The sequence below is a fragment of the Prionailurus bengalensis genome, chromosome E4, assembly GCF_016509475.1.
Source record: "Prionailurus bengalensis isolate Pbe53 chromosome E4, Fcat_Pben_1.1_paternal_pri, whole genome shotgun sequence".
In the NCBI taxonomy this organism is placed as follows: domain Eukaryota; kingdom Metazoa; phylum Chordata; class Mammalia; order Carnivora; family Felidae; genus Prionailurus; species Prionailurus bengalensis.
The window spans coordinates 33,037,085-33,050,213 of record NC_057360.1 but is presented as its reverse complement, the minus strand read 5'-3'; the positions used below and the strand labels follow the sequence as shown (position 1 = coordinate 33,050,213).

Genomic DNA, 13,129 nt, shown 5'->3' with positions numbered 1-13,129 from the left:
ATCCAGGAGCTGGATGGCTGGGAAGGCAAAATCTTTTTTTTTTTTTTTATAAATTTAGGAATGTTGTTTCCTTTTTTTAAATATGTAAATGTTTATTTATTTGTGTGTGTGTGTGTGTGTGTGTGTGTGTGTGAGAGAGAGAGAGAGAGAGAGAGAGAGAGAGAGAGAGAGAGAGAAGGAGGGAGCAGGGGAGGAGCAGAGAGAGAGGGAGACAGGGAATCCCAAGCAGGCTCCTCACTGTCAGTACAGAGCCCGATGCGGGGCTCAAACTCATGAACCATGAGATCATGACCTGAGCCAAAATCAAGAGTCTGATGCTTAACCTACTGAACCACACAGGTGCCCCTGGAAAGGCAAAATCTTTTTGAAGGTGATGTGTCTAGGAAGGCAATGGTGAGCATTTCTAGAATACTGAAGCCTTTTAAATTGTATATATTCGAACCCATTTATATATTCCTTCATAATGTATGCCTTTGATTTCATGCTTTAAAAAGTAGCTCTTGGGGCACCTGGGTGGCTCAGTCAGTTGAGTGGCTCACTCTTGATTTCAGCTCAGGTCATGAACTCAGAGTCATGGGATCAAGCCCTGAATTAGGCTCTGCACTGGTTGTGGAGCCTGCTTAAGATTTTCTGTCTCTCTCCCTCTGCCCCATCCCCTTCTAAACAAACAAACAAACAAACAAAACAAAAAACAGTAGCTTTTACCTTGAGATCATACATTGACCCATATTTTTTTATTTTACTTTCCATGTATACTCTCTAATATAATTTAAATTCTTTTATACCAAGGGCACTTTTCTTTTCACCAAGTAGCTAGCTACTTGTCCCAACATAGTCTTCTGAGTAGCTCCTACTTTTCTCACTAATTTGAAACATGAATACTAATAACAATAGCATTTACTAAATGCTTTCTATGTGCCAGAGTTTGTGCTAGGCATATTACATGGATTATTTCAGCTTAGCAGTATTATTATCCACATATGACAGCTAAGAAATGGCATACTTGGGATTCACACCCAGGTCATTTGACTGTCAAACTCATACTTTCAACCACTATGCTACTCATAGAAATAATTTGGGTCTATTTTTAGCTTAAATAATAGGAAACATTTTTGACATAACTGGAAGTCCAGATTTAGGATGGGCTTCACAGTTGACTTGGCTCAAGTTCAATGCCCCCATGATTCTCTTGGCTCTGCTTCCTTCCATGTGTGACTTCATCCCTAGGCTGATAGTAAGATAGCTGTAGCAATTCTAGCCCCCATATCCAAGCACAAAAATGTCCAGTAGAAGAGAAACAAAATGCTACTTTAAGAAACTCTCCCAGGGGCGCCTGGGTGGCGTAGTCGGTTAAGCGTCCGACTTCAGCCAGGTCACGATCTCGCGGTCCGTGAGTTCGAGCCCCGTGTCGGGCTCTGGGCTGATGGCTCAGAACCTGGAGCCTGTTTCTGATTCTGTGTCTCCCTCTCTCTCTGCCCCTCCCCCATTCATGCTCTGTCTCTCTCTGTCCCAAAAATAAATAAACGTTGAAAAAAAAATTTTTTTTTTTAAAAAAGAAACTCTCCCAGAATAAGAAAGGATTTTCTCAGACCCTCCAACAAAATTCTCCTCAAGTCACATTGGCCAAAATTGGCCAAATGCCCATTTCTGTATCAATTATGGGCCAGAAGATTGGATTAAATCAATTATATAAGCCCACCCCTAGAGTTAGAAACAGTATCAACTTTCTTTTGGAACATGGGCATCATAAAAGTAAGAAGTACTATCAGTAAGGATTAGGTTCAGCTCTCTAATTCAGAAAACTTAAAATAGCAGTAGATTAAATAAGTTAAAAGGTAAATCAAGTCTGGAGGTAGGCATTAATCCGGAGGTAGGGCTAGGATGGAGGCTCCATGGTCACCCAGTTTCCCTCTTCTCTCAATGCTCTGCTGTTCTCAACATGTGGCTTCCACTTCATGGTTCTAGATAGTTCTGGAGCCACAGCCATCATACCCACCTTCAGGCACCAAGAAGGAAGAAGGAATGGAAGGAAGAGACTGATTTCTGTCTTTAAGGACATATCCCAGAAATCACATGATACATTTCTGTTTACAGCCCACTGGACAACACTTAGTCATCTGGCAACATCTGGCTGAAAAAAGCTGAGAAATGTGGACTGTATCCCAGATAACTATTTGCCCAGATACACATCACAGATTACACTACTAAAGAAGAAGAGCAAAAGATACAGAGAGAATGCCAGTAGTCTCTAGAACAGGTGGAAACATGAACTCAACTGGGGTTCTGTTACGGAGGAAGAAGGGGGAACTAAATAAATTCTGGTTACACAACCAACAATGTGTCCTGCAGCCCTGATGGAGTCATTGATCTAGTCCTAGACTAGTCAACAACATAGTGGTATCAAATACTCTGGATGGACATCTTGTGCCACACACCCATTCCTGGAACTTGGCTGTAGAGTCATTCCAAGCCAAAACTCATGATTGAGAATAGAGTTGGAGTGGTTCCCTAAAAATATTTGTTTGTATTTTTTTTTTTAAGAGTTAATACACTACGAATTGAAGTTTGGGATGCCTGGATGGCTCAGTCAGTTAAGCCTCTGACTCTTGATTTCAGCTCAGGTCATGATCAAGTCATGAGATAAATAAATAAATAAATAAATAAATAAATAAATAAATAAATAAAATTGCACCTTAAAAAATAAGAATTGAAGATATTTGTATTGAAGATATTAAGCTTTTGTCTGTCTACTATGTTCTAAATTGTTTTCTAGTTTATCATTTACCCTTAACCTTTATAGTTATATTATTAGTTATTGCTTTCACATACAGAACTTTTACATTTTATATTATTAAATATTCTTTACCTTTACATATTTTTTTTTACTTTTCTGTTAGAAAGATCTTTCACAACCAAGGATCTGATAAATGCTCACCTATATTATTCTTTCCTGATTAAATTATTTTTTATCAGTCAGAAGATGCATTCTGCTACACATTTAACAAAAACTCCACTTACAATCACTTAACACTAAATAGGGGTTCCTTTTTCTCAGGTCATAACTTCAGGGTTGGTTTGGTGGACTCATTAGATCTTCAAGAATCCAATCTCATTCCATGTTTCTGTTCTATAATCCTTAATATGTAGCTTTTCCTCAAGTTCAAAAACAACCACTGCATTTCTAGGCATCACATCTGAAGTACATTTAGAATGAAAGAAGAAGGGCAAAATGTAAAAACTGCATGCTACCGGAATCCACAGATTTTGTCAGGAAATCAATATCTTTCCTGGAGACCCCACCTGTTAGATTTCTCATTGGCCAGAACTAGGTCACATGGACACACAAAAGAGCAAGGGAATCTTGAGGAAGTAAATATTTTTATCTGAACACATTGCTGTCCTGAAAAAATCAAACTTGATTATTAAGGGAGGGAATGGATATTGGGTAGACAACGTCTGCCATACTTTTCCAACTAGAATTTTTTTGATATATGATATAGAACAAGGAGCTAACAATTTTTTCCAATGAGTTAACCAACCTCCCCAGCATCTTTATTGAATGAACCATTCTTTATTCATTTATTTGGCAAGCAACTTCATTTGAGAACTTATAGAGGTTCCAATTCCAGTAATGGCAGAGAGGTACCTAATATATCGGCCTGCCCCAGATCAAACTTTGGACAAAATATAGAAAACAACCACTGAAAGCACTGGAGAGAAAAAACAAAAGCTGACAGAAACTGGAGAGTTGTTGACACTTGAAAGGAGGAATTGACACTACATGAGTTTCCCAATATTATAGCTTATGCCTAAAGGTAGGCCACAATCAATGTTGTATCTGGAATAGACATCTGCCATCTTACTACCTTGAAGAACTAGAAAGAAGAGTTTAGGATTTCTGTAGCAGCCAGAAAGTGGAGGGGGACATCCTGGAAAGGAAAGAGCTACAGTGGAAGAGTGCCACATTCTGTATGTAAACTCTTTCAAAATCTGTTTGTCCCCTGAATTACTCATAGGCAGTGCAGTTACCAAGAAGCCCAATTAAGATTAAATAATTCAACAGAGATTTTAGCTGGAATCTACTGCAAGAGACACTAGATTTCAGGCAAGTTAAATGCCCACCTAAAAAAAAAAAACAAAACCAAAACTCAATACTCTTTTGAGGAATATGACAGAATCCAGAGATTCTACAACGTATCATTCACAATGTCAAGAATACATTGCAAAATTACTCCACTTACAAGAATAGAAAATATGACTGATACTCAGGCAGTCAGTGGAGATCAACCCTTAAATTATTCCTATTGTAGAATTAGCAGACAGGAATATCAAAGTAGCTGTTATAACTCTTTGTTCAGCAAAGAATCTAAGGTCTCAGGCCACTTCTAATCCCTCCTCCTGGACAGGGTATAATGAATAGATCACCCTATGAGGCATATGTCCACATGTCCTCCCAACAACCGGACTGAGAATTAACCAGGATGATGAAAGTAAGAATAATAGTTTTAAGAAGAAAAGGAAAGACAGGGTTTTTCATTTCCCTCGTATAGAAAGTAAATCAATGATTGGTTGTTGTATTGGCAGAGAGTTCTTGCTAAACCCTTGGATCTCAGCTCTCTTGAGTCAGAGGTAGCAGCTGTGGGATTACCTGGCTGTTTTGTAGTCCCACTTATTTACCATCCTTATTAAAATCGAACCAATCTCTCCTCAGTGAAGGCTTTCCTGCAGCCCATCCCATCCCCCACCCAGACTCTTCAAGGGGAGTGTCTTTGAAACCTTAAAGATCTTTTTTTTTTTTTCTTTCAGAAATTCAACACAGCATGATAATCTCTATAGGGAGTAGAGAGAAACTATGCCTCAAAGGGTAAAAGGACTCCACAGGGGTTACAAATCCTACTACAGATGCAACAAAGATCATCTCAGAAGAAGCTAAAATGGGTCACCTTCTTAACCCATTTCCTTATTATTTAGGGAAAATGGCTAGTCCACTTATTGCGCCCTATTCTGCAAGCAAGTTTGCCCTGGATGGGTTTTTCTCCTCCATCAGGATGGAACATTCAGTGGCCAAGATTAATGTATCGATCACTCTCTGTATCCTCGGCCTCATAAACACAGGTAAGTTGAAGAGAGTAGATTAAACAGCTTGCAGACGATTTTCTGCCATTTCCATTGTGGGTAAAAAAGGTGCTGAACTCCTTGACTCCTGTGTAATGCACAAAAAACCAGTGAGAGCAGTGGTTCTCCATGCAATGAAGCACTTCTGTCACTAGTGGAGCCTCTGACTATTCTTTGACTCTTCTTTCCATTCTGACCACCAAGTGTGCCAAGTGAAAACAGACTCATCACCTGACCCTATTCTGAACACTTTTTTTCCTCAGGGACACTCAACGGCCATTACTTTCCCATTTGAGGCTTATTGAATACAAGTTTGTTATTCTTAATAATATTACTAGTAATAAGACATATCAACATCATGAATCTTTTTTTCTTAATTTTTTTAATGTTTATTTAATTTTTAGAGAGAGAGTACAAGCAGGGGAGGGGCAGAGAGAGGGAGACAGATGACCTGAAGCAGGATCTGTGCTGACAGCAGCAAGTCCAATGCAGGGCTCAAACTCATGAACCGTGAGACCATGAATTGAGCCGAACTCAGACACTCAGTTGACTGAGCCACCAACCTTTTTTTTTTTTAATAAGTAATCTCTACATCCAGTGTGGGGCTCAAACTTAACAACCTCGAGATCAAGAGTCTCATGCTCTATTGACTAAGCCAGACAGGCGCCCCTCATGAACCCTTTGATGTGATGCACTGGGAAAGACACAGCATCATTTTTGTGATATACTTGTCAGAAATGTATAACCTGACTCCAATCATCATAGAAAAATGGACAGAGTCACTGGCCATCTCAGTCAGTAGAGCATGTGACTCTTAATCTGGGAGTTGTAAATTTGAGCCCCATGTTGGGCGTAGAGATTACTTAAAAATAAAATCTTTTCTTTTTTTTTTTAATTTTTTTTAACGTTTATTTATTTTTGAGACAGAGAGAGACAGAGCATGAATGGGGGAGGGTCAGAGAGAGGGAGACACAGAATCTGAAACAGGCTCCAGGCTCTGAGCTGTCAGCACAGAGCCCAACGCGGGGCTTGAACTCACGGACCGCAAGATCATGACCCGAGCCGAAGTCAGCCACTTAACCGACTGAGCCACCCAGGCACCCCTAAAATATTTCCTTTAAAAAAAGAGATAAAAATAGACAAACCCAAATTGAGGGACATTCTATAAAACAATTGATCAATATTCTTCAAAAGTATCAAGGCCATGAGGGACAAAGAAAGAATGAAGAACTGTCAGTTTGGAGAGAAAATAAGAAGAAATGACTACTAAGTGTAATCCTAGCTAAGATCCTGGAACATAAAAAGGATATTAGTGAAAAAAATAAGGTCTATATTTTAGTTAGTAAAATTGTCCCAATTATATTGTACCTTGACAACTGTACAGAGGTTATGTGTAATGTTATAGTTAGGAGAAGGAGAGTGAAGGATATAAGGGAATACTCTGCACAATTTTTACAATTTGTCTGTAGTCCAAATGTAAATTTATCTAAAATAGGTTCAATACAAAAACCTTATTTAAGGAGTAATTGAGGGGCACTTGGGCAGTTCAGTCAGTTAAGCACCTGAATCTTGATTTTGGCTCGGGTCATAATCTCATGGTTCGTGGGTTTGAGCCCCATGTGGGACTCCACAGGGACAGCATGGAGCCTGCTTGGAATTCTCTCTCTCCCTCTCTCTCTGCCCCTCCTCTGCTCACAATCTCTCTCCCTCTCTTTCTCCCTCAAAATAAATAAACTTAAAAAAAAAAAGAGTAATTGAGTAAATTGAGTAGTAGTTGTAGAACAAGAGAGATTAAGACACACAGGGAAACAAAGATAGAAAGAGAGAAAGAAACTGTGCAGGAAGGGTATAAAAATTTAGAGAAGATAAGGTAACTTTCCTTCCAAATAAAAGTGGCTACTGTGGACAGAAAGCAAAAGCCTGGATTCTTGTCCATCTCTTCCTCCTACAAGTTAGTAAAGCATTATCATACAGCACTCTGCTTTGCCCACTGACACTTTCCATTAGCTACTGGGTCTTGATATAACTTCTATCCTCATTCTACTGCCCTTTATTACTCCCTCACCTCAACCAAAATACCCAAGAGAGAGGCATGATTTAAATCTCTCAATTAATCACCTCTAACAGCACTCCCCACAAATCTTCATCTAGGAAGACAGAGCCCACATTAACTCTAAGCCTCTCTTTGCCCAGCAGGCCCTACATATACCCGGTCTTCTGATAGGGCCCACAGGGTCTTGTAGAGCAAACCCTGGCAAATAGTCCCTAACAGTGAAGCTGTGGCTATCTGCAGAATTTCCATCATGTAGACTCTACTAGTCTTGGACAACCCCACTCTTCTATTGTCATTCTTCAGACACAGCCATGAATGCCATTTCTGGAATAGTCAACATGGAGGCATCTCCAAAGGAAGAATGTGCCCTGGAGATCATCAAAGGGGGAGCTCTGCGCCAAGAGGAAGTGTACTATGACAACTCAGTCTGGACAGCTCTCCTGCTGGGAAATCCAGGGAGGAAGATTCTGGAACTCTTCTCCTTAAGAAGTTATAGTTTGGACAAGTTTATAATCAACTAAGCACTTCCTTAAGGTGGATCATGGTAAGAGAGCTTGGGACTGTTCTTCCTGACATTTATCTGAGCTCCATCCATGAAGGCATCTCCCTGGAGACATAAGTGAGGGTCCCAGAGAGTTGGAAACATCACATGTCATGGCTTGAAGGAGTTCCTCTAACACTTGCACAGTGGAAATGTAATTATAATGAATGTCATGAGCCACTGCAACCTGCAGTCATGAAATTGATAACCGTAGGTATAATTAAAAGGCAGTTCTATCAAGTTTACCTCATATGTAATAATATTATGATAATTAAAACATTAATTATAATAAAGGTCATATCTACTATATAAGTTCATAATTTGTAGCTATAGGTTCATTCGGTGTGGTTCCTTCAAAACCTATACAAGTGAAATTTTTCAGTGTTCATATCTTATCTTGTGGCCTGAACATTTTCTCTGTCCTTGAGTTGAAGAAATCACCCTACTCTTCATTTAAAGGACATCACATCCATACCATATTGTATATTTCAGATATTCTTTATATTATTTTATATTGTTCCTCTGGGAAGGAGGAAACCAGGGTGGGTATAAATCACTAGGGCAAACCCATGGAAGCGGAAGTCCCTGGAAACTTGAGCCACAGAACCAACATACTTTAGTGCTCTCAGACTGCATCAAGTGTCTACACTTTACATGTGAACTTTCAACTGTGTACTATAAGTCTGGAGAGAAAGAAGTGGAATTTGATTCTGCCACTCATTTAATCATTTATTAAGTCAACAGATATTTACCAAACATTTGCCAGGCATCACCTAACTACAACCAAATAGGAAACAGAAATCAGCTATATTAACAATTCAGCAAAGCCTTTTATTGGTTAGGTCTCCAACAGGTAAGAGATAGCAAATTAGATAATTTTAGTAGACTTTATTTTTTAAAGTAAGCTTCACGCCCAGCACAGACCCCAATATGGGGTTTGAACTCATGACCCTGAGATCAAGACCTGAGCTGAGACCAAGAATAAGATGTTTAACTGACTAAGCCACCCAGACACCCCTAATTTTAGTAGACTTTAATAAAAAAGAGATTATTGACAAAAGTGTGGACAAGGTTATAGGGCAATCACAAGGGATCAAGTAAGTAGTATCTCAGGGCTAGTCCCACCTTAGGGATAAGAAGAGAGACCCATTATAGAGAACCCAGAGAGAGAAACTGTTTGGAGAGCTATGACATTCAGTTAAGGGATGCCACCAGCACACCCAGGACCATACAGGAAGGATCTGGAGGGACAAACACCCTCGCTTCACTCTCTTCCCTCCCTCTGATTTCTTGTTAATATTTTCTATTAGCTAAACAGAGGGGTAAGGGAGCAGCAGATGATATAACCTCACAGCTTTACTCATGCACAGAGCAGGGTAGGAAAGGATGGAGAATGTCCTAGGGTGACAGATGGGATATATCAACATCCCCAAATGTAGGGTTTCCATGATAAGTGATGCTAGGACACAAGACTTGGAAGCACAGGGAAAATTTCCCTTTCTCATCTCTTCATCTAAATGACCAGGCAGCATAACAGACTAGAACCCATTAAGCCTGCCGGCCACATGAACAAGGAGCTAGATCTGAGGGTGAATATGGCTGGGCTTTTCTTAGAAAGAGATTCTTCCCAGACTATGCTCAGTGTAAGGGAGCAGGAAAGACTTGACTGCAACAGTGTGCAAGAAAATAGATCCGAAATGTGAAGACAGATTTCTAACCATACAGCAGCATACACATGCACACATGCACACCTGTCCAGGTGTCCAGGTGTCCACACACACGTGCCAGTCCCTGAGTCAGGTGCATCTGTAGGTGACACAAATGGGGCAAGGAACCAGGTTTGTGACAGGATGAGGGCGAGAGGATGATTAGGAAGGAAAGAGGTGAATGCCGAGACAGGAGCATGATCAAATGGTAAATGTACAGCCAGAGTCAGCTTAAAATTAGTTTTGCCTTCAGCCTAAACTTTTAAAATTCTCCTTAGACCCAAAGACACATTAAGACTTCAGCCTATGTTTCATATAAATCAGCTGCTCTCTGATTCTGCTGATTTATGGCCTGGGGAAAACAAGAAGCTATGTAACAATATTTATGTAACTAATAAACTAAACCTTTGGTCTTTCCAAGGGTGTGTTGGTAAATGTTTAACTGGCAGTCCAGGAAAAGAGAGAGAGAGAGAAAGAAAGAAAGCCCTGATTCAAAACATTTGCCTGCTTCCCCCCCCCACCCCCACCCCTTTTTTTTTTTTTTGCCTGCTTCCTTGAGGTAAACATTCTCAGCATAGTCGATTTTTTTAAGCCACCAGGTCATCTCACTGAATGTGTAACAGAACAGGAACACACCGTGGGCTCTCTCAAACCTGCACAGCCTCCTCCAGCAACCACCCTGACTTTCACATTCCACATTCTGACAGAGTTAGTTATTCTTAAAGGCCCAGCTCAATGCCTCTCTCCTCCTCCAAGGACTTGAAAGTAACAGAACAGTTTGTTTCTACCATTGTTGGAGAGGGTGGGGGATCAAGAGCTCCCAAAGACAAGGGATCCTCATATTCTGGAACTCAAGTTCATGTTGACTTTGCATGAAGTCAACAGCCTTAATTGTGTGCGAGTCCCAAAGATGACCTTCATGTCCGCTAGCATTGAATTCCCCTGGAAGTAACAGAAAAACCCACTGACAGTGGCTCAATCAAGTAAAAATTACTTTTCCACCAGTTACCAAAAATCTAGGAGGGGCAGACCAGGGCTTCTGGGAGTTGGATTCCTTCTGTCTTTCCTCCACTCAGCTAACCACCCTCCTCCTTGTGACTGTGGGGGCACAAGACACCTGCTCTACCTCAGCTCTGTGCTGGGTTTCAGGAAAGGAAAAGGTGAAGGACAGCAGATGCAGACCAGCGGTATCTGAGCCCTGATACAGAGCAAACTGGGAAGCCCCATCCAGGACTTCAGCTCCCATCCTGTGGGCCAGAGTCATGTCATGTGATCACCTCTCCCTTCAAGAGAGGCTGAGAAATGGAGCTTTCAGCTGAGTGCATTTTCACCCCAAACAAAACTGGGGTTCTGTTAGGCACCAAGAAGTGTTTGTCACAAACATAAATCACAACAGAAACAAAGAAACCTAGAGTCAGAGAAGAAGGACATACATAGTTCCTAAGATGCCAGGTTCCTAACCATGGTGACAGGATCCAGTCCCACTGACCACCTGCAAGGTCTCATTAGTTCCAGCTCCCTCCATGGTGAAAAACATCCCAGGCTCTTCCCTCTCCAAACTTCACTTTGAAAAACTATGATCCCCTCTCCTTAGTAAAGAGTATAATGAAAGACCCTAGAAAAGAAGTAGCAGGGAGCCCTGAGGTGACCCCAGAGGCAATGACTCACATTGTTCCTGGAGAGTTCCCTCTCAGGCACAATTAATTTCCACCTCACCACCATGTCCGTCCACATAGGCTGGGCCTTTCTTCTTGGCTGGACTGCTCTGGGCAAGCATCTCAGACCACCCCCAGAGTCCATGGCTTCAAAGATTCTCCAGAGCAGCGGTCGCCAAAACTTTTGATCACATACTTTATTATTAAAAAATGATTAGGCATGTATATTTCTAACAGATATACAGTGACTATTACATAATATATGCATGTAGTATTTACTAACATGAAACATATACAAAAACAGAAATCTTCAAAAGATAAGATAAAACATAAATAGAAATTTGAACATCTCCCCATATCCAGCGGTTCCTCTGACATGCTGGAGACCATGGCTCTAAAGCTGTGTTAGAGAAAGAAGTCAGCATATGTTATGCTTCTAGCCAGCCCTTGGTTAGAGCATCAGCAGGCACCTGTGGCTCCTGGCGAGCCCCATTCCCCTCTCAGGGGACCACGTGTAGGGTAGAATCTATCCCTCCCACCGGCTCACACTGCCTGCTGTCCAGGGAATTTGTCAAGGACCCTCATTCTTATCCATTAGTGCCCTGCCTAGAGCACTGGGCAACATATGCTAATCAAGTCCCAGAATCATCCCTTAATTTCTCCAGGGAAATATTCAAACCAAAGTAATTTGCAGTATGAAGGGAATAGAAAAACATATTTGCCACCTTGATATAGTGCTCATGATGTCTCACGATGTCTCTAGCAACTCTGCTTTGTTGTCAACATCTCAGCACCCCTAGATCTCCATCCCACCCCCCAGGCAGTCACCAGTTCATGGAGACTGCTCAGGAAAATCAGGATATCCCTTACATGCTAGATCCTCCCCACTCAGCAATTTTTAACCTAACTTCTCTAGTTGTTAGTCTTACACATTTTCTAGTTAGAATGTGTTTAAATTCTCTAGTTTTTAAGGAGGGGGGAGGGGAAACGGATGGAAACAGGGCAAATGTGAAAAGAAAGGCAGATGAGAAAAAGAGAATTTTCAAAAAAATAAAACAGAACCCCAGTGCCCACAGGCAAAAAAACGTCGGAAGAAGCAGAAGTCTGCACAGATCCAGAACACTTGGGGTGAGGACGAGAACCTAGAGCAAAAGGTAAAGCCAGAGGAGGGAGGGTGGGGAAATGAATTCTTAAAAAATAGGAAAGTGCCAGATGAATAAACCGCTTTAGTTGGGGAGGCTTTGGAGATAGGAGTTTCTGGGAAAGAGGATACAGAACAGAAGCCAAAGGTGAGGGCACATTGGCAAGTCGTAGGATCAGTAACCAGAGGGTTTCAAAAGATCCACACTGATCAGAGCTGAGGTCTGAAAGACCACGAGGCCAGCGGTGCTAGGGTCTGTCTGTTTTGTGATTGGCTGCCCTGGGACTGTTGGGTTGGCATGCTTTGGGACCTCCCTCACACTGCCTTGAACAGTCTCGTGGCACCCTGAACTCTGTAACAGAGAGCTTGAAAAGCTACCCCACCCCAAGAACAAAGAGCCAGGCCATCCTAACCAGACTTTTCCTTTTCACAAGCCTGCGTTTTTGCCATCAGGGTGGCAGCGCCACCCAGTGACTGACAGTTCGTGGTGTAGGGCACTTCACCACAATTTCTTCCCCGCAAGTGGCGCCTGGTCGGCAAGAGCTACCACGACTTCCTTCACAGCGTGCCTTCTCTGAATCACTGCTTAGGGCGGTTGAACAGACCTTACAGGAGGCGAGGCGGGGCTCGGGCATCTACACCATTGGCTTTTGGTTAGATCTGTTCAATAGCGACAGCTAGTGGTCACTCTAGCTTTGACCTTACAAGCAGGGTGCTGTGAGCCTCACAGGGAAAGAAATGTAAGGGAATGGGTAAATCAAGGCCCATTCTTGGCTGCCACTGGAAGCTAGAATATATCCAAAGCCATCCTTGAGTACAGTGGTACAAAGAAAACTCAAACTCTTGACAGTGATGTCCAAGGACCTTGGCTACCTCCATAGCCACATCTCAGGCCACCTGTCCTGCTTTTGATTCCCT

General features: G+C 41.7%; 1 protein-coding gene across 8 annotated transcripts in view; it reads left to right on the top strand.

Moving 5' to 3' along the window:
- HSD11B1 (hydroxysteroid 11-beta dehydrogenase 1) overlaps window positions 1-8,021 on the top strand; it is a 50,377-nt gene extending 42,356 nt beyond the window's left edge. For 6 of the 8 annotated variants that reach the window (XM_043569342.1, XM_043569341.1, XM_043569340.1 and 3 more), the window contains 2 exons: window positions 4,972-5,115; window positions 7,472-8,021. In XM_043569342.1, the coding sequence (XP_043425277.1) occupies window positions 4,972-5,115; window positions 7,472-7,689 (362 nt within the window). In that variant the 3' untranslated portion in view covers window positions 7,690-8,021. Of the gene's footprint in view, window positions 1-4,971; window positions 5,116-7,308 lie in introns of all 8 variants that reach the window. The other 2 variants (XM_043569344.1, XM_043569343.1) reach the window with 2 other exon arrangements.
- The last annotated feature ends 5,108 nt before the right edge of the window (window positions 8,022-13,129 follow it).